At 36.3% G+C, this 19,630-nt stretch overlaps 1 protein-coding gene across 1 annotated transcript in view; it reads right to left on the bottom strand.

Annotated features, from left to right (window-relative positions):
• Window positions 1-619: 619 nt before the first annotated feature.
• PRKCI (protein kinase C iota) overlaps window positions 620-19,630 on the bottom strand; it is a 76,843-nt gene continuing 57,832 nt past the window's right edge. Inside the window, exons 10-18 of the mRNA XM_030329960.2 lie at window positions 19,118-19,215; window positions 17,993-18,079; window positions 15,581-15,716; window positions 11,037-11,124; window positions 9,900-10,025; window positions 8,453-8,532; window positions 6,233-6,322; window positions 5,737-5,852; window positions 620-1,281 (exon numbers count right to left, since the gene is read on the bottom strand). Coding sequence (XP_030185820.1) covers window positions 1,194-1,281; window positions 5,737-5,852; window positions 6,233-6,322; window positions 8,453-8,532; window positions 9,900-10,025; window positions 11,037-11,124; window positions 15,581-15,716; window positions 17,993-18,079; window positions 19,118-19,215 — 909 coding nt within the window. The 3' untranslated portion in view covers window positions 620-1,193. The remainder of the gene's footprint in view (window positions 1,282-5,736; window positions 5,853-6,232; window positions 6,323-8,452; window positions 8,533-9,899; window positions 10,026-11,036; window positions 11,125-15,580; window positions 15,717-17,992; window positions 18,080-19,117; window positions 19,216-19,630) is intronic.

Genomic DNA, 19,630 nt, shown 5'->3' with positions numbered 1-19,630 from the left:
CCTGAAATGTATTCCACTCTGATTATATGTGTTACCCACTTAACAAAAACTCATTTAAGGAGCTGGAACTTGTGGAATATGTATGTCTGTGTTCTGAATACTTATTCATGTTGACCTTTTTTAATTTCACTGAAGACTCCATACTATAAACAGGGTCCAAAAGTATGGATAATGTGGTTTTGGTGAATAAATGAGTAAGGTTAAGACACTATTTGGAAGATAAAATACTTTTTATGTATATTAAGTTATAAGAAAAAAATTGCATACGTTCTGTCTCTACTGGATAATGGAATGCTTTTACAAGTTTGATAAGGAGTGCTTCCTTGTTATCTAAAACCATAAAAAGTCACTGTGGGATTACCATTGCACTTTTCTGGTGTTTTTTTTTTTTTTTTAATTTAAAACATTTTTAATTTCTATTTTTCTCCCTTACTATATACTGAGAAATGCTCCATTCAAATGCATCCTGGTTCTTTAAATGACAGTTACTAACATTCCAGTTAAAGTTCTGGCTAAAGGGATAAGCTCAGAAGCTTACACCCCTATCCTAAGAAATCACTCATCAGTTTTTCAAAAATAGCTAATGATTTAGAATCTAATACTTAATAAAATGTGCCTGTTTTTTTTTTCCTCAAGGAGAACTTGTATTCCCTAATTCTAAGCAAGTGACATCCTTTACTACCAATTTAATAACTGTTGCCTTAAAAATCAATAACTTAATTATCCAAGGTAATAAAACTTACAGCTGAATTTTTAAACACAAAGAACTCAGAAAGTAATAGGTAATATAAGTTGTTGTATTTTGAATTACTCTTCTATTCCAAAATTTAAAACTTTAAGGACTAAATGAAGACTGACAAAAATCACAGTAGGTTTATGACACAATCCCATCATGTGCCTTAAACGCGGTGGTTAAGTATTTTCTTTAAACAAAAAGGACAACTTCATTACTCATCAGTAGGCTGCTGGATTACCAGTATAACTGAATGTTGACACGAACGTCTGGAAACTAGTTTCATTTTCTTTTTCATAGTTAGATGTAATAATTGACTCTTACGGCCAACAATAGAAGATACTGAATGCTTTTTTTGTAGGTAAGAAATATAAAATGGTTCATTGTATCCAGGCTGGTAACGAGTTTATTCATGCATTAAATGGCAACACAAGCAAAATGCACAGTTGGAAAATGAGGATCAGACACATTCTTCTGCAGACATCAAGAGAGGATTGATGTACTCAAAACCTTCAAATTCAGACTGATCAATCTTCCTCACAATGTCACTGTTGAAAGAAAAATAAATTAATTTTCATAATCTAGATTTCTTCAACTTTTTATTTAAATGGTAAACGAAAATTTGGGGCGCCTGGGTGGCGCAGTGGTTAAGCGTCCGACTTCAGCCAGGTCACGATCTCGCCGTCCGTGAGTTCGAGCCCCGCGTCGGGCTCTGGGCTGATGGCTCAGAGCCTGGAGCCTGTTTCCGATTCTGTGTCTCCCTCTCTCTCTGCCCCTCCCCCGTTCATGCTCTGTCTCTCTCTGTCCCAAAAATAAATAAACGTTGAAAAAAAAAATTTTTAAATGGTAAACGAAAATTAAAAACAAAAAATAAGGCTAATTTATATAAATTATGGGGGAAGAAATCTACAAGTATTTAGATTAATCCCAAAACATCTAGAAGAATCAAGAGTACTGAAAATAAGACTAACAATCCTGTAAACAGGTTTAGAACTAAAAGGTAGTCCAAAATTGAAGGCTAGAAATTAAAAGTCACAAATTGTCACAATTCTGGTTAATCTTAACTTTTGACCTGAACAACACTCATACTTACAGGCGAACATCCAGGTCTGAATTAGCATTCAATTTAGTAGTCACCTCAACAGGAAGATGGTGACAAGAAGGCCCAGAAGAAGTTAGCCAAAAGGAAAAGGCAATAGGGACAAGTACATAGAAAGACCTAGAATAAGGAGAAGACACCACAGGGAGGTCATGGGTCATAGGGTATAGAGATGTTGGCATTCTGTTATACTGGGTTTCTAATTTAATATGCAGTAAGAGTAATACCAATGAATATTTGAATACTTAAATGCACACACCATACTGCAGAGCAAAGTTACCCAGGATACAGTCCCTTCCTTCGAGGAGGGAAGGTATCCCATATAAAGAAAAGCTACAAGGGAAAGCAGTACCTGCTAAGTTTCATATGGGACAGCTAAGTCTTGATCTAAGCACATTTCTAATGAGAAGGGTGACTTCTAGTTCCAGAAATTGAGAAAGCCAGCATTCATTCCACAACCACTTACTGAACAGAATTATGAAAGACTATGTTAGGTCTGGGAAAGCGCCAAGTAATTTACTGGAGTTGAAAGCACAGGAACGGAAGCATGTCAAAGGTAGATGATCTGGGAGGAAGGTAATGGGCAGTTAAAGGAAGCCAGTAATGCTTACTAGAGTAAGGAGTTTCACCTTTATTCATCAAAGACCTGGTTGCATTTGAGGTAGTTCAGCAAGATGGAGAAGATTCCAGTATGTAAAAATGAAGGAGTTTCACCTTTATTCATCAAAGACCTGGTTGCATTTGAGGTAGCTCAGCAAGATGGAGAATATTCCAGTATGTAAAAATGAATGAGGCATACAGAGGGAACAGCATGAGCAAAGGTAACAGCACACTATCCGGGGATGTGGAGTAATGGAGACTGGTCAGAACACAGCATTTGTGTTGGAGCACAGTGAGAGAGGGCTGGAGAGTCGGGTGGGAGGAGAGGGTAGAAGGCCGTGACTGCTGGCTGAGATGACAGGTTTTATCTTCTAGACAAGGAGGAGGTTACTGGAGGCTTCTGACAAAGGGGGTTAAAAAACTGGTAGTGCTACTGCAGGAGATGTACAGGATGGGTTGCAAAGCAAAGGATGAGCCCGATCAGGAGGATGGTGTAATATTCTACGCATGATTTGAAAGAGGTGTGAATGGGGCTGATGACAATGGGAACGAAAACGAAGGATCTGACACAAGTGATGAAGTAAAGAAAGAACAGACAAGGAGTTGGCAGCTGAACACATTATCGTTTGTTAAGGAAAAGGAAGCGTCAATAATCATGGACATTTTGGATCTGAATGCAGGAACACATGATGGCATAATGAGCACGAAAAAGTAAAGAAAAATAAGGAACTGATTGAGAACAACAGAAAAAGAGACCATAAAGAGTCATTTCTTTTTCTTTTCTTTTCTTTCCTTTTTTAAAAGTAATTTCTACACTCGATGTGGGGCTCGAACTCATGACCCTGAGATCAAGAGTCGCATGCTCCCCTGAATGAACCAGCCAGGCGCCCCAAGAAGTCATTACCTTTATTTCAGATTTCGTATGTCTGAGGTGCTTGTCTGACAAACCAGGGAAGATGTTTAAACAAGCAGATAGAAATGCAGTTCAGGAGAGATACCAGGTGGGGGGTGCTTTAGGAACTATGGCTCATTTATTCTTCACAGCAGCCTTCTGAGGTAGGCAGTAAGAGAAGAAACAGGCACAGAGAAGTTATGAAATTTGAACCCAGGTTACTCAGTTGGTAAGAGGTGAGGTCAGGATTCAAATTCCTATCTTTTGATTAAATCTAGTGTTCTTTTTAATACATGACACTGTCAGAATAATGACTTTCGTACATTACTCTCTCCTTTGGTAGACAGTAAGCTTTTTTACGAGACTGGCCTACATCTTAATCGTCTTTAATGCCCAGTACTTAGCACAGGGCCTTTTGCTCAAAAACCGTTTGCCAATTTAGCTGGGTGTGATTTAAATAGCTGGTATCAGTGATGTGGGGCTGGCCGAAATCTCCAAGGAACAAAGTGCATATTGCAAAAAGGCGGCTGTTATGAACAGAACTGTGGAACATCTCAGTCTTGAGGGGACAGGGGAAAAAGGATGATAAGTGGTCACAGAGATGAAGCAGACCAGGATCGGTAGCGCCCAACAAAGCAAGGCCATGAGTGCCAAATGCTTCACAGACATCAGGGGAGATGAGGACTGATCAAAACACGCTTTAAAAATCAGAAATCAACAGGGGCGCCCGGATGGCTCAGTCGGTTAAGTGTCTGACTGCAGCTCAGGTCATGATCTCACAGTCCGTAAGTTCAAGCCCTGTATCGGGCGGGCTCTGTGCTGACAGCTCGGAGTCTGGAGCTTGCTTCGGATGTTGTGTCTCCCTCTCTCTAAAAATGAATAAACATTAAACAAAAACCAGAAATTGACAAATCAACTCAACCGTCAAAAGCCGAAGAAGCAGGTTAAATTGTAAAGAGTTAAAGTGCAGGTAGTAAGAAAAGTAAAAGACAATCAATGTTGACTACTCTGAAGGAGTTTGATGGAGATACTGCTTATTTATTTTTCTTTTACCATGAGCATCGAGTAATTATCTTGAAAAGAAAATGAGGGAAGAAAATATGGTGGTTTAAAGATGTGCTAAGATCCAGGGGGCAAATTAGGATATCTGAGCATGTTTATAAATCGAAGAAGAGCAGCAGGAAAAGAGAAATTAAAGAAGGTGGAGTAATGGACATAACTGACAAAATGAAATCCTGGCAGAAGCTAAGGAAACAGATCTAGGAAAATGGAGCACCCCTTGCAAAAGAGGGATAGCCTTCCAAGAATAGGGAAGAAGAAAAAGGAGGTGGGAGAGACAGCAATTCTGGGATGCAAGATGGTCTGTGACAGCTGAAAACAGAGCAAGCTCACACCAGGCAGGTCTCAATCCTTGCAGTCAAGCTAAGGCAAGGTTAGTCCGTTAGAAGTAGTGAAGGCAGGGGTAGGACTGAAGGCTTCCAAAATGTAGAGACAGTTTGAACAGCTGCATGAGGAATGTGGTAAGAATTAACAAGACAGAAGTGAAAATATTGCCAAGGAGTAAGGGCCTCCTTGAGATGACAGAATGAATCTGTAAAGAGAGGTAAACAATCAAATATGCCCAAATTATTCTAAACCATACTTTTAAAAGATGAACATACACATAAAAAATATGTCAGATCACTGCTGGCTAGACTTGGTAAGTTAATGTCATCTTTTTAATAAGCAATTTGGCAATACATATCAAGAGCTTTCAAAATTTCATACTCTTTAGGGGCACCTGGGTGGCTCAGTCAGCTGGGTGTCCGACTCTCGATTTCAGCTCAGGTCATGATCTCACAGTTTGTGAATTTTGAGCCCCACATTGGGCTCTGCACTGACAGTGTGGAGCCTGATTGGTATATTCATTCATTCTCTCTCTCTCTCTCTCTCCCCCCCCCATCCCCCAGCTCGTGTTTGTGCGCTCAAATAAATAAACTTAAAACAAATTTTCACTCTTTGATCTAATTCCCTCTCTGAGAATCTATCTTAAAGTAATACTCAGGAACTCAAAGACAGTCATCTTCAAAACAGTGCAGTGCAGTGGAAAGAGCACGGGTTTCCATCCTGACTCTGCCACCTGACAGCTGTGTGACTCTGCTTGCCCTGTCTGGGTCTCAGTTTCCTCATCTGTAAGAGGAAGATGACAGTAAGTAGATTTATCATGTTGTTGTGGGAATTAGAGATAAGGCACGTAAGACAAAGTAGAAAAGGGCAGTCGTTATAACTTATAATAGTGTAATAGATTCAAATATCCCATAACTGAATGGCTAATTCAATTATGTTATAATCTGGTAATGAAGCACTGTGTAGCCACTAAAAAGGAAACTTCCAAATAACTTCAGAAATATTTCAGTCTATAGAGTTACTTACTCGTCATCTGGAGTGAGCTGGACAGGTTCATTAGTAAACTGAGAATCAAAGTTGTCCAAACCGAATTCCCCAGAAATATTTGGTTTGAAGGGAGGTACCACCTGCTTTTGCTCCATCTAGAAAGACATATTAGATGACAGCTCAAGCCAATGTCTTAGAAAAATTCCACCTCTACATTTCTCCTCTTCCCTCAGAGGCTTCCACATCCTATCACAGCGAGTCCTTAGGCGTGGTTCAACGGTATTCACAATGATGGAAATAATGTACAAAACTGAACGCTGATATAGGCCTTACTAATATTACAACCTGCTCCATTAAATTAATATTCTAAGCTTTTATTGTTTTAAAAGCTTTTTAAAAAGCACTTTAGAGTGTGGCTTAAGTTACTTAAGCTATGATATATTTGTTTTGTTTTTTTAACATTCTTTTAAGAGAATAAAATTTGGCCCAAGATAATAAGGATACCTAATATAGAAAACAATGACAATTTACGTACCATATCCCAATCAACATTTCGAAAGAATGGGTGTCCCTGAATATCAGCAAATCCTGTTTGAGGATGACAACCCAATCGTTCCTTTGGGTCCTATGATGGAGAGAAATGTTTCAAGAACTGGAGGGATATCATGCTTTAGAATAAATAAATCCTCTTTGTGACCTGGGTTTTGTGTCTATTATATAATACCTTTATCTCTGAAACTACATCATAGTACAACACTAGACTTAAATGAGTATCTGAAGCTTGTGACAAGTACAATTTCCTCATGGCTCTGTCTCCGGCTATCATGTGATTATAGTGGATATAGGTCACTACTCCTTGCTACAGGAAAAGGGGAGGGAAAAGAGAGCAGCACAATCATTTCAGCAGCATCCACCTATTTCTTTGGCACAGGTTATTGTGCTGGTCAAAATATACAAACCCCAAAACTTCACAAGTGTGTTCTTAGCTCATTTGTAAAGCTCTATGTCCAATTACAGCAACAAAACAATATAATCTGTGTATAACCGTGATACAACCATTATGTGACCCATTGGACTAAGAGGCTGTAACTTACAAACAAACAGTCTTGGCTTATTCATTACTGTGAATGAGAACATGTTACCATTTTCCTTTCCAATAAAAGGCATTTTATTTTGAACATTAAAACCTCTCACCTTCATTCTGCAGCGTGCTAATACTTAGATTTCCATTTTAAATCTTTCTCCATCTAAAGTACTCAAAAGCCTCAATTTCTCATTTTGTTAAAATTCATCATTACCTATATTTACCTTAGATGATAAATGCACATCAACCTACTTTTTCTAACCTACAATTTATTTAAGAAAAGATTTATGATTGCCAAGATCACCGTGATACAATAAGCGTATCTGGTCTCTGTCCCAGGTCCCTGACACAGCTTCTAAAACCTGAATGAGTAATTTCCTGAGTGAGCCAATTATCTTTTGTTATTCACAAGTCCCTTTCAATTACACCTGAGTTTATACTAATAATGTGACTCTTGGTGGGCTGGTAGATAGCTCAGGACGGGATCTGGTTGCCGCAGGAACCATCCATGTGATTAGAGAGTTGTAACTTTAAGCCTCATTTTCAGAGGGGTGGAGGTCAACTACCAATGGCTAATGATTCAATCAATTGTGTCAATGTAATGGAACCTCCATAAAGCCCTCTGAACCACAGGGTTTGGAGAGCTCCTGGGTTGGTGAATATGTCCATATGCTGGGAGACACGGAGGGTGTGTACCCTAACTCCACAGGGACAGAAACTCCTGTGCTCAGGATCCTTTTGGGCTCCACCCCATGTATCTTTTCATCTGGCTGTTCATTTGTATCTTTTTTTATAACCAACCAGTGATAGCAAGTAAACTATTTTCCTGAGTTCTGTGAGCCATTCTAGCGAATTACTGAACCTGAGGTGTGAGAATTGTGGGAAGCTCAACTCTGTAGCCAAGTCAGACAGAAATGTGGGTACTCAATACTCACGACTCATGACTGGCACTTGAGGTGAAGATAGTTTTATGGGACTGAGCCCTTAAACCCCTGGAATCTGATGGTAACTCTGGGTAGTTAGTATCAGAAATAAACTGAATTGTAATACACCAAGTTGATGTCTAGAGAGGTGGAGAATTGGTTGTTGGTGTGGAAAAAACCTACACATTTGGTGTTAGAAGTGTTATGAGTAAAAACCATTCAGAATCATAATCTTAGATCCTAAAACTCTTCTAACCTACCGACCACAACGAAGAATTGAATGGTCTTCAGATTTTTTAAGAACCAATGATAGCATTTCATTTCTTCTGAATTTTATCTGATTACAGGGCTTTTGACATGATAATCTGTACAGAACACTACTGTCCCAAGTGCTCAATAAGGAAAGAGATCTATGAATAATAATCCAAGGAAAACTGAGTAACAAAGCTGTAAGTACGATTGAGGCTATCCCCAAAGATGTAATTTTTCCCTAATTGACTACATGGTATATATATCATCTACATTAAAAACCCATATGTAATATATAGCTGGCAGTGGCTTACACTGTCAAAATGGAAAGGACAATTCATCTCAGGATCTAACACTCTTTGGTAAAGAGACAAGTTCTAGATCTAACTGAAAAAAAATTATGTACGCTAGTGTTTTGGAATATTACACTGCCTGAACCTCTACTTAGTTTCATCTATACAGAGATAAACCGCTGAAGATTTTTACATTCAGTTTATACCTTGTTGAGAAAACTCTTCAGGACACTTGCAGCTTTTACAGACAGAGAGCGTGGTATGCGAATTTGTTTTTCCAAAATAACTAGAAAGATAAAATAGTGGCATTATATTTCACTTTTACATAGCTTCAATTTTACATCTTTATTATGAGCTACTTAAGGGCGTTCTCGAAGAAAAAAATAAGGTATTACATATACTACTTCAGCGTCTCATGTGCTTTCTCAGGCTCGCTCCTCTCCTTCCCTCTCAGAGAGCCTCTTCTCTGAATGCTGTCCTTATCATTTACATGCATATTTTATTCTTTGACTACCTTACTGTGCCTCGGTTTCCTCATCTGTAAAATTAGAATAAAAATAATACCTACTTCATGGGGTTGTTATGAGGTTTAAATGAGTTAATAGCTACAAAATGTGAGGTACATGTTACTATACTCAATTTTATTAGACACTGCCAAGTTGTTCTCCAAAGCTGTTAAATCAGTTTTCACTGCTTGCCAGCAGTCTATGAGAGTTCCACTTACTCCATCCACATCCTCACCAGCCCTGGTATTATCGGACTTTAAAATTTCTGGCAAATGCACGGGCAGGAAATAGTAGCTCATTAATGTTTTAATGTGCAAACCCCTAATTACTAGTGAAGCTGAATGCTTTTTCATATATTCCATGGCCATCTGGATTTTCTGTTACATGAAACAGCTATTCATTTCCTGTGATGGCCTTAATTATTAAATGTAGAATTTCATGGAAATCTTTGGACTGGGTGTTGGGAGCAGGGGGTCATCCCTTGTCTGTTTTTTTTTTTTGTTTTTTTTTTTCCTGTTTGAGTCTTTGTATTTCCAATTGTGGGCCTTCTTTTCTTCACCTTTTGATCCTCTTATATTCTTGGTACCCCACTTTTTCCTCCATATTGTTCTTGGACTTATGCACTCAGCCTCGGGGTCCATGTGGAAAGATATTCCTCTCTAGCCACAGGATTCCTTCTTCTAATCTCTGTGATATACAATCTGAAGGAACTTCTTTGTTATATTTCTGAGTATGAGAAAGTAGTTGGTAAATGGGACTGAAGGAACAGAAGTAGGAAGATATATTTTTAAAAAAATGAAGGGGTGCCTGGGTGGCTCCGTTGGTTGGGCATCTGACTCCTGATTTCAGCTCAGGTCATGATCTTGCAGTTCGTGAGTGTGAGCCCCACGTTGGGCTCTGTGCTGACAGTGCAGAGCCTGCCTGGGATTCTCTGTCTCCCCCTCTCTCTGCCCTTCCTTCTCTCACTCTCCTTCTCTCTCTCTCTCTCTCAAAAATAAATAAACATTAAAAAAAAAATGAAGACTTACATATTAAGAAGTATATTGTCCAATTATTCTCTTCTTACTCAAGGTAAAAATCTGAGCCATCCTCATTCATACTCTAGAATAGGTTATTCACAGAGAATCTGTAAAATACCGCAAATTACCTTGGAAAAGATAATCCTCTGTGTTTTGATCAGGGTTATCTGAGCTTCCAACAATATCAAATGGAGATCTGCCTGCCATCATCTCAAACATTAGTACTCCAAGAGCCCACCAGTCGACACTGAAACCTTCAAAAAAGAAATTTTTGAAGCAACAAATTATCTATTCTGCATTCTTAAAAGTCAGTAACTTGAGATGCATTTCATTGTATAATTAAAAAATAAACGTAATGAAAAATAAACTCTAAATGCATTATAACTATCATGGTTGGCAGTGAAGATTATAGGAATATTTTACTTATCAACAAGGGGAGGTACCTAAAAGATAACTTTAAAAATAAAATATTGGGGAAAAAATATTGGAAATGAAACACTAAGTTCCTTCTCCCAAATATGCCTGTAATTTCAGACTCATAGTCTGTATCTTTTTTTTTTTTTTTTTGAGGATATAAATTGTATTTGAGAATAACTTTCGTGGGTCTGAAACTTGATCTTCTGCTAGTTGATTAAAGATCCTTGAAGGACCTTGGAATCAGATTCTGAACAGCTGTCAGAAGTACCATCCTCCTTCACATCTGCTAAAATCAGAGGGCCAGAACCCAAGAAGTCCAATGTTTTGAGATAAATATATTCTCTGGTTCCTGACAAGCAGTCAATCTCTCCCTCATTTTTCAGATTCCTGGAGGAAATATCCCAGGAAATGTGAACAATCTTCCAGGGGTTCATGACTTTGTAGTCACATGGCTAAAGTTTAAATCCTTACTCTGCCACTTTCTAGCTGTATGACCTCGGGCAAGTTATCTAAACTTTCTGTAAAATGGGAATTAACAGTGCTTACCTCCTAGGATTATTGAGAGGATTAATTTAGTTAATATAATGGAAACTGCTTGGATTAGTGCCTAGAACTTTTAGTGTTGCCATTAATAAAATATTCAAATCTGTACCCCCAAATACTGCTAAGGTCCCACTGTCTCTTATTTCATTCATATTTTAGGGTTTTCATGTAGGTTTTAAGGGGATCAAGGAAGTTTATATTAATAAGATTAGTATTTAAATACTACAGAGTACTATAATGCAGTGGGTACCACATTTAACCACCCATCTAGCACTTAGCTAAAATAACACCTATTTATTTATTACCATAATCTTCTCCTCTTAAAATTTCAGGAGCAATGTAATTGGGAGTACCGCAAAAAGTGCTGGTTGTATCTCCTGGCCGTAATCCTTCCTTTTAGAAAAAATAAAAAAGAAAGAAAAAAGAGAAAAGAAATAATAAGATCAAAAATTATCTTTTAAATTCATCTCTTTTATTTCATTTGTTATATAAGCTCAGCATCTACAGGTAATATATTAAGCTTAAATAAAATATTACTAGTACAGTTGTCTTTATTATTAAAATCATGAGTTGCCCCTAAATAGCTTAAAGAAAGCCTGTCCTCATTAGATGTTGGTGGACAGTTCAATTAAAATAAAAATTGTACTTGAAATAATTTATATTCAGGTAAAAACTTAATATAAAAATTTTAATTATATGAGTAAAAGGAATCATATTTTATGAAGAAAAGCACTTTAAATCCCACCTGCTAACACAAGCACTGTTGGTTGTTTTTCCTAAGGCACAAATTTTTTGGCTTTGTATTTCAATAGCTACCAGATGGAAAAAATTAAGGCAGAAGACACTAATGTGTGTAACAGAAAAACTACACACTGAGAAATGGAACAATCACCAAAAATTTATAACAAACTTGTATGCACCTAACAACACAGCCTCAAAACACAAAGTAAAAATAGACAAATTAGAAGAATTTCACAATCCCTGCTATGGAATGGACATTTGTATGGCCCCCCCCCCCCGCCATTCATATGTTGAAGACTTAATGTGATAACACTGGGAGATGGAGACTTTGGGAGGTAATTAGTTATTAGAGATGATGGGATTAGTGTCTTTATAAGAGGAAGAGAACTCCCTCTTTCTCTCCTTGCCATGTAAGAATACAACAAAAAAACACATCTGCAAACCGTGAAGAATGCCTTCACCCATCTGCAAGCCATGAAGAGTGCCTTCATGCATCTGAAAACCATAGAGAGTGCCTTCATCAGACACTGGATCTACTAGCACTTTGAACTTGAACTTCCCAGTCTCCAGAACTATGAGAAATAAATGTCTGTCTTTTAAGCCACTTAGTCTACAGTATATTGATATAGCAGGCTGAACTGATAATACAATCCCAAATCATGACAGGTGATTTCAAAACATCTGTATCAGAAAATGACATATCATACAGACAAAAAAATTAGTAAGCAGAAAAAGATTTGACAAAAGCTAAATATATATATATGTATATATAAAATATACATATACATATATAATATACATACATATGTATACATACATATAATATGTATATACATACATATACATATTATACATATACATATATGTATGTATACATACATATAATATGTATATACATACATATAATATACATACATACATACAAATATGTATAATCTATGTGTACATGAGGAGAAAAGGGGAAAGAAAAGAGAGAGTGTGAAGGACATAGACTCCCTGCATGCAAAAAAGAGATTATATATCCTTTTTAAAGTACATATGGGATACTGACCAAATACTAAGTCACAAAGGAAATCTCATATATTTTCAAAGAACTAATATCATTCAGACCATTTTCTGGCCACAAGGCAATTAAATAAGATATCAACAATAAAAAGATAGTTTAAAAACAAGCTAACAGTAAATTTACAATTAAGTAAAAGGCAATTCATTTTTGTGAGTTTTATTAAGTAATGCATGCCCATTATAATAACCTCAAAAATATGTAAAAGTAAACAGAATATATGATGCTACATAATAGAACATACAATAACACATATAGAAACAGACAATGCCAGGGGTGCCTGGTGGCCCAGTCGGTTAAGCGTCCGACTTCAGCTCAGGTCATGACCTCGCGGTCCGTGAGTTCGAGCCCCACGTCGGGCTCTGTGCTGACAGCTCAGAGCCTGGAGCCCGCTTCGGATTCTGTGTCTCCCCCTCTCTCTGCCCCTGCTTGTGCTCTATCTCTCAAAAATAAAGAAACATTGAAAAAAAAAAGTTTAAAAAAATAAAAATAAAAAAAAGAAACAGACAATGCCATACTTTAAAACTCTATTTAATGTTATTTATAAACATTTTATATTGTTATGAAGTTTTGGCAAACATCTTCTAAATGACTTTATAATGCTATGTTTTGTGGTCACTCTGTAATTTCCCCTAATTATTCTCCTTACCAGCCATTTAGATTATTTAAAATATTTAAAATATTTATCACCAACTACAAGAAAAAAATTTTGGTCATAAACCTTTTCTCATAGGCCAAAAAATTTACTCAGGATATCCCAGAGGCAGAAAAGATATTTGCAAATGACGTATCAAAGGGTTAGTATCCAAAATCTATAAAGAATTTATCAAACTCAACACCCAAAAGACAAATAATCTAGGGAAGAAATGGGTGAAAGACATCCAGATGGTTAACAGACACATGAAAAGATGCTCAACATCACTCATCATCAGGGAAATACAAATCAAAACCATGATGAGATACCACCTCATATCTGTCAGAATGGCTAAAATTAACAACTCAGACAACAACAGATGTTGGCAAGGATGTGGAGAAAGAGGAACCCTTTTGCACTGCTAGTGGGAATGGAAACTGGTGCAGCAACTTTGGAAAACAATATGGAGGTTCCTCAAAAAATTAAAAATAGAACTACCCTAGGACCCAGCAATTGCACTACTAGGTATTTATCCAAAGGATACAGGTGTGCTGTTTCGAAGGGACACATGCACCCCAATATAGCAGCACTATAGACAATAGTCAAAGTATGGAAAGAGCCCAAATGTCCATTGACGGATGAATGGATAAAGAAGATGTGGTATATATACACAATGGAGTATTACTCGGCAATCAAAAGCAGTGAAATCTTGCCATTTGCAACAACATGGATGGAACTTGAGTGTATTGTGCTAAGTGAAATTGGTCAGTAAGAGAAAGACAATTATCATATGACTTTACTCATATGTGGAATTTAAGATACAAAACAGATGAACATAAGGGAAGGGAAGCAAAAATAATATAAAAACAGGGAGGGGAACAAAAGATAAGAGACTTTTAAATATAGAGAACAAACTGAGGGTTGCTGGAGGGGGTTCTGGGTCAGGGGTGGGCTGAATGGGCAAGGGGAATTAAGGAAGACACTTGTTGGGATGAGCACTGGACATTATATGTAGGGGATGAATCACTGGATTCTACTGCTGAAATCATTATTGCACTATATGCTAACTAACTTGGATGTAAATGTAAAAAAAGAATATCCCAGAGGCAGAAGTTCTAAATCAAAGAGTGTGCCTGTGTATCTTTAAGATTCCTGATACATCCCCACCAAACTGCTTTACAAAGTTATGACAATGCATACACTCACCAATGACATAGAAGAATGCCATTTCTTCAGACTCTGTAAGCAGACTATTATAATTTAAAAAAAAAAAAAACAGTATCTGGCATGCAAAAATAAAGACTATTGTTTTAATGTGTACACTTTCTAACAAGGTTAACATTTTTAATGGGTTTTTTGTTGTTGCTGTTCAGCTTTATTTTCCTTTGACAAATTATAACATTTTTCTTTTGAAATAAGAAAAAAATCCCCTGGTAAAAAAGTGACAGAGATAAAAAAAAAAAGGTATCATAAATCTCATAAAAAATGGATATATAGGGGTTTGCCTACTAAATGTTTACTTGTTTATAACTAAAGATGTGTATAATAGAAAAATTTAAGGAAATAGAAATTTAATATAAGACAAGATAAAAATGTCTGAGTTTTGTACCTAAAAGCAAAAATACCTGAGGTAAAGATTTTCTTTTAAGGTCATTATCAAGAGATAATGACATTAAATCTTCAATACTGTTAGAGTGTCTTACTTAATGTTAGCATTTAAATAGTTTAAATAATCTCCAAGCTCTGGAGGCACTTCCTTCAGGTAAATGGGAGAGTGTGATCCATACGTTTACATGCTTGTTGCCATATTACCGTGTGCAGATAATTCTGGCCCGGCTACTTCAACAAGGAGAGTAGCACCCTACACATTTTGTGGAAAAACACTGGACTCTTAAATAAAAAACTGTTACAAAAAGAATATAGGTCCGAGAAATAAAGGACATGTCCTGAGAGTAACTGAAATTCTTATTTTGTTCTACTGTACTTTATGTCAGATATTTAAATTTTAAATACAAAAAATGATACATTTCCTGGGAAAATCTTGAATACATTATCACGAGTCACAATTAAATGGCGAAAACTAGAAGGTGACACGCAAGTAGTTACGCTAAAGTCATGGGATTGCAGACAATTTTTATTTCCAAATTTTCTCCAATACTTTCACAACATTCAAAATAAAATGTTACACACAATAAAAAGAAATTAACTCTTATTATAGCACATATAACAGTCACAGAAAATACGGACTTTTGTAAATGATTAGAAAACATGTATATTTTTCTTTGTGCTAAAATTCCAAAAAGCATCCCAAACAGGGTAGCAATCATTTCTCCATCTTTAAATATTGTTATTTTACCAAAACAATTTTATGAGCTGCTGAGACCTTCTGATTAACTAGAAATGCCTCTCACCTTACACATGCCATAGTCAGTCAGTTTGATATGTCCTTCTGAGTCCAGCAATACATTGTCCAATTTCAAATCTCTATAAATTATCCCTCGTTCATGAAGATAATTTAATGCTAGACTGATTTCTGCAGAGTAAAATCTAAAAAGAAAAATAACTCATTTGATTCAAGTTTCGGAATTGTGGTAAGTTTCTAGAAGAGGTTATTTAAGTCCTATCCCCATCTGCAAATGAAAACACCAAAATCGTGTCAAAAGATTTTTTTCTCCCTATGTTTTTAGAAATGACACCAAAACACAAACTGAAGTACACTTTAAAATATCTTAAGGGTGCCTGGGTGGCTCAGTTCATTGAGTGTCTGACTTCAGCTCAGGTCATGATCTCGTGGTTCGTGGATTCAAGCTCCCTATCAGGCTCTGTGCTGACAGCATACAGCTTGCTTGGGATTCTCTCTCCTCTCTCTGTGCCCATCCCCTGCTCGAGCATGCGCGCATGTGCGTGCACTCTCTCGCACATGCTTGCTCTCTCAAAATGAATAAACTTTAAAAAAATTAAAAAGAAATAAAGAAAAAAATACCTGAGCCCAAAACACTATTACAGAAGTTCCAGTCTACATTGAACTCATACTTTTCAAAAAATTATTAATTTGAAAGTCTCAAACAGAAGTTCTTAATCTGGGTCCTTACATAGACTTCAGACAGTCCACACTGCTACAACTGGAGGCTCAGCTGTGCGTACGTGTGTACATCTACATCTCCTCCCTCTACAGAGTTTCCATAGCTTCTATCACTTCTCTAAGAGACAAATGATCTCTCCAAATGCTAAGAATCATTGATTGGTCTGGAATAAAAAAAAAAAAAATACTAAAAGTTTAACTCAAACTATAAAATGCATACCAAAATTCTAGAAAATGAATTATCCTACAACCATACCATTTAACATCAAAGAAAGGGTTTTTTAAAAACTGCCACTAACTCATTGGCGATAACCAGAACTTTTGACCTGAACAATGAAAATAAAACACTCAAGTTGGTTTATTGCTACTTTGGGGAATGTTATCATGATCATGTTTGGAGGTACATAACACAAACCTTCTCAGTTACTTAATTCTATGAATAGAGAACCTGAGCCCTTATTTTGTACTTTGGTTCCCAGAAAAGCACAAAACCAGAACTGACACTTTAATACAGTAAAAACTACTTTCCCCATGTCCAACTGAACAAACAAGGAACAAATACAGGCTCTGGTCACATTTAGAAATGTCATTTGTGGCTCTGCTATGAAGGGCAACCATTTAATAAAGCCTAAATAAATGAACATACAGGAAATTAAAACAAAACACAGTTTGGTCTGAGATTAGATTAGTACAATTTCTACCTTTTTATAAAATTGAAGGATAGTATCTCTTTTTGATAAGAAAGAATCAATGTATTAGCAAGATTTCCACTAAATTGGGGCACCTGGGTGGCTCAGTTGGTTAAGCATCTGACTTTGGCTCATGTCATGATCTCACTGTTTGTGAGTTCGAGCCCCGCATCAGGCTTTGTGCTGACAGCTCAGAGGCTGGAGCCTGCTTCAGATTCTGTGTCTCCCTCTCTCTCTCTGACCCTCCCCCACTTGCACGCTGTGTGTGTGTCTCTCTCTCTCTCAAAAATCAACACTAAAAAATAAAAAAAAATAAAAAAAAAAAAGATTTCCACTAAGTACTTACAAAAATAAAATCTTTAACCTTTGTTACACGCATATACAAACTCATATGCCTCATCTTTTGCGGAGCACAACAGGGTGAGAATTATTGCTAATTATGAGTACAAAACAAAACACATCATGGCACTGATGAATTAAACTTCTCCAAGGCCATGATCCTTCCCTACCTAATTCCTCCAACATATAAGCAATTTACAATCTTATATAATAATGTCAAATTAAGGACAGAAAATAAACAAATAAATACATAATATTTAATGATCTTTTCTTATTCATCAACATGTATGAGATCAGAGAAAAAAAAAGCCAAAGGCAGAACAATTCAGAAATTGTAATTACAGGAAGAATAGTCAGAATTACATAAAACCTTAAGAGGAATTGTTTTATTACTCTCAAGTATATACAAATAATAAGTGTAAATCCATCAATTATTTCAATGGTGGACGTTAAATAGATAAAATAATTGGGTTTAGTAAACTGAAGGTTTCCCCTTGAATAGTTTTTATACTTTTCAATTACTTACATTAATACATGTAAATACATAATGTTACACATATATTATAATAGAAACTTTTACCTTAGCCTCTATATGACTTCCAAAAAATTAACTAGTATCAAAATAAGTGATTTATCTACCCTTTGAAACACTGGCACATAAAAAGTCCCATAGCATCCCCTACCCACGACCCCAGACAAAAATCCAACGGTACCTGGCATGTTCTTCAGGAAGTTTTCTTTGTCGCTGCATATGAAACATTAGATCTCCTCCATTTACATACTCTATGACAAAGAACAATCTAAAACACAGAAGAGATAAGAAAAAAAAAAAACCCAAATGAACATAGGAAGGAAAAAAGAGAGGCAAACCAAGAAGCAGACTCAACTATAGAGAACAAACTGATGGTTACTGGTGGGGAGGTGGATGGGGACGATGCGTTAAATGGGTGATAGGGATTAAGGAGGACACTTGTGATGAGCACTGGGTGTTATAGGTCAGTGATGACTCACTAAATTCTATACCTGAAACTAATATTACACTGTATGTGAATGAACTGGAATTTAAATGAAAACGTGGGAGAAATAAAATTAAAAAGAAAGAAAGAAAGAAAATTAGCAGGGCTTAACTCTAGGAACTTGACATGTCAGTGGGCTTAAAAAATAAAAATAAAAAAACACAGGAGAGAGCACATGACACCAAAATCCAAAACGAGGCAGTGTAACTTTGCATTTTTAAACACTATAGAGAGCAGTTACAACATAGAGAGCATTCTACAGATTTATCCTGAACAAACACTCCAGGAATTTGGCGGAAACAAAGGGTAGTTGGAGAAGAAAGCTGTTTAATCACAGAAGATACAAAAAAGTAAACCAGCATAACTGTGAGAACTGCTTCTTCCATTTGAAAGTAGTACCACTAGCAATCCAGAGCCTCTTACTCTCACCTCAACTTTGGCCCTTGCAAAACAAGTCTTATTTAACTGTCACTTAAGGTAAAGAAGTTAGGATTTCTCTCTCTAGTTAAACTCTAGGAAACTTTAAGTCTTAAAACTAGAATCTTGAAGATACTTAAAAAGTTAGATTTTTAGTGCCATAATTATGACCCGGTCTTTTTTTTTTTTTTTTTTTTTGCCCAAAGCAGGAAATTTCCTACTGCTGATCCACCGTTAGACGGCTATCACTGAATGGAGTATGAGTAGCAGGAAATTTTAAACAGAGTACTCTTGTGTCCATCTCCATGTCTTCCGCTTCCGGCTTATAGTAGAAAGCAGTTTTCATTGTGTAATATACCAAAAGGTGTAGAGCCCAGGAATCATTCCATTATCTTTCAATCTTACCTGCTTTCTGTCTGAAAGCAAGAATGCAGCCCAACAAGAAAAGGATGATTAGATGCCTGCTCAAAAACATGCTTCTCTGTCTGTACCCAATCAATATCCTATTTCAAAATATGAAAGAAATCCATGTCAAACTGAATTATCATCAAAACTATGATAAATTTGTTCTTAGTAATTCAATGATCACAAATACAAGTAAGTAACTAACTACTACTGTTTCATGATAATCATGAAACAACAGCTTATATACAAAAACACCAATAAATCTTTCAGTATTATGAAACAGTCTAGAAAACTTTCACAAAGATCAAGTACTTTTCCTTGATAATAATATGGCTTGATTTTTATTTCTTAAAGGTCTAGTAGTCATCAGATTACATTAAATATATCTTATGTAATCTGTTAGAAGCATATATTTAGAAATGTAGACTGAAATGATAAGACAAAACATTGAGGTTTTCTATGAAATAGTACACTTAAGCCAACTTAACAGTTCAGAAATGATAAAACATTGTG

Source organism: Lynx canadensis, chromosome C2, assembly GCF_007474595.2.
Source record: "Lynx canadensis isolate LIC74 chromosome C2, mLynCan4.pri.v2, whole genome shotgun sequence".
Lineage (NCBI taxonomy): Eukaryota > Metazoa > Chordata > Mammalia > Carnivora > Felidae > Lynx > Lynx canadensis.
The sequence above is the reverse complement of the archived record's forward strand: the minus strand, read 5'-3'. Positions and strand labels throughout refer to the sequence as shown.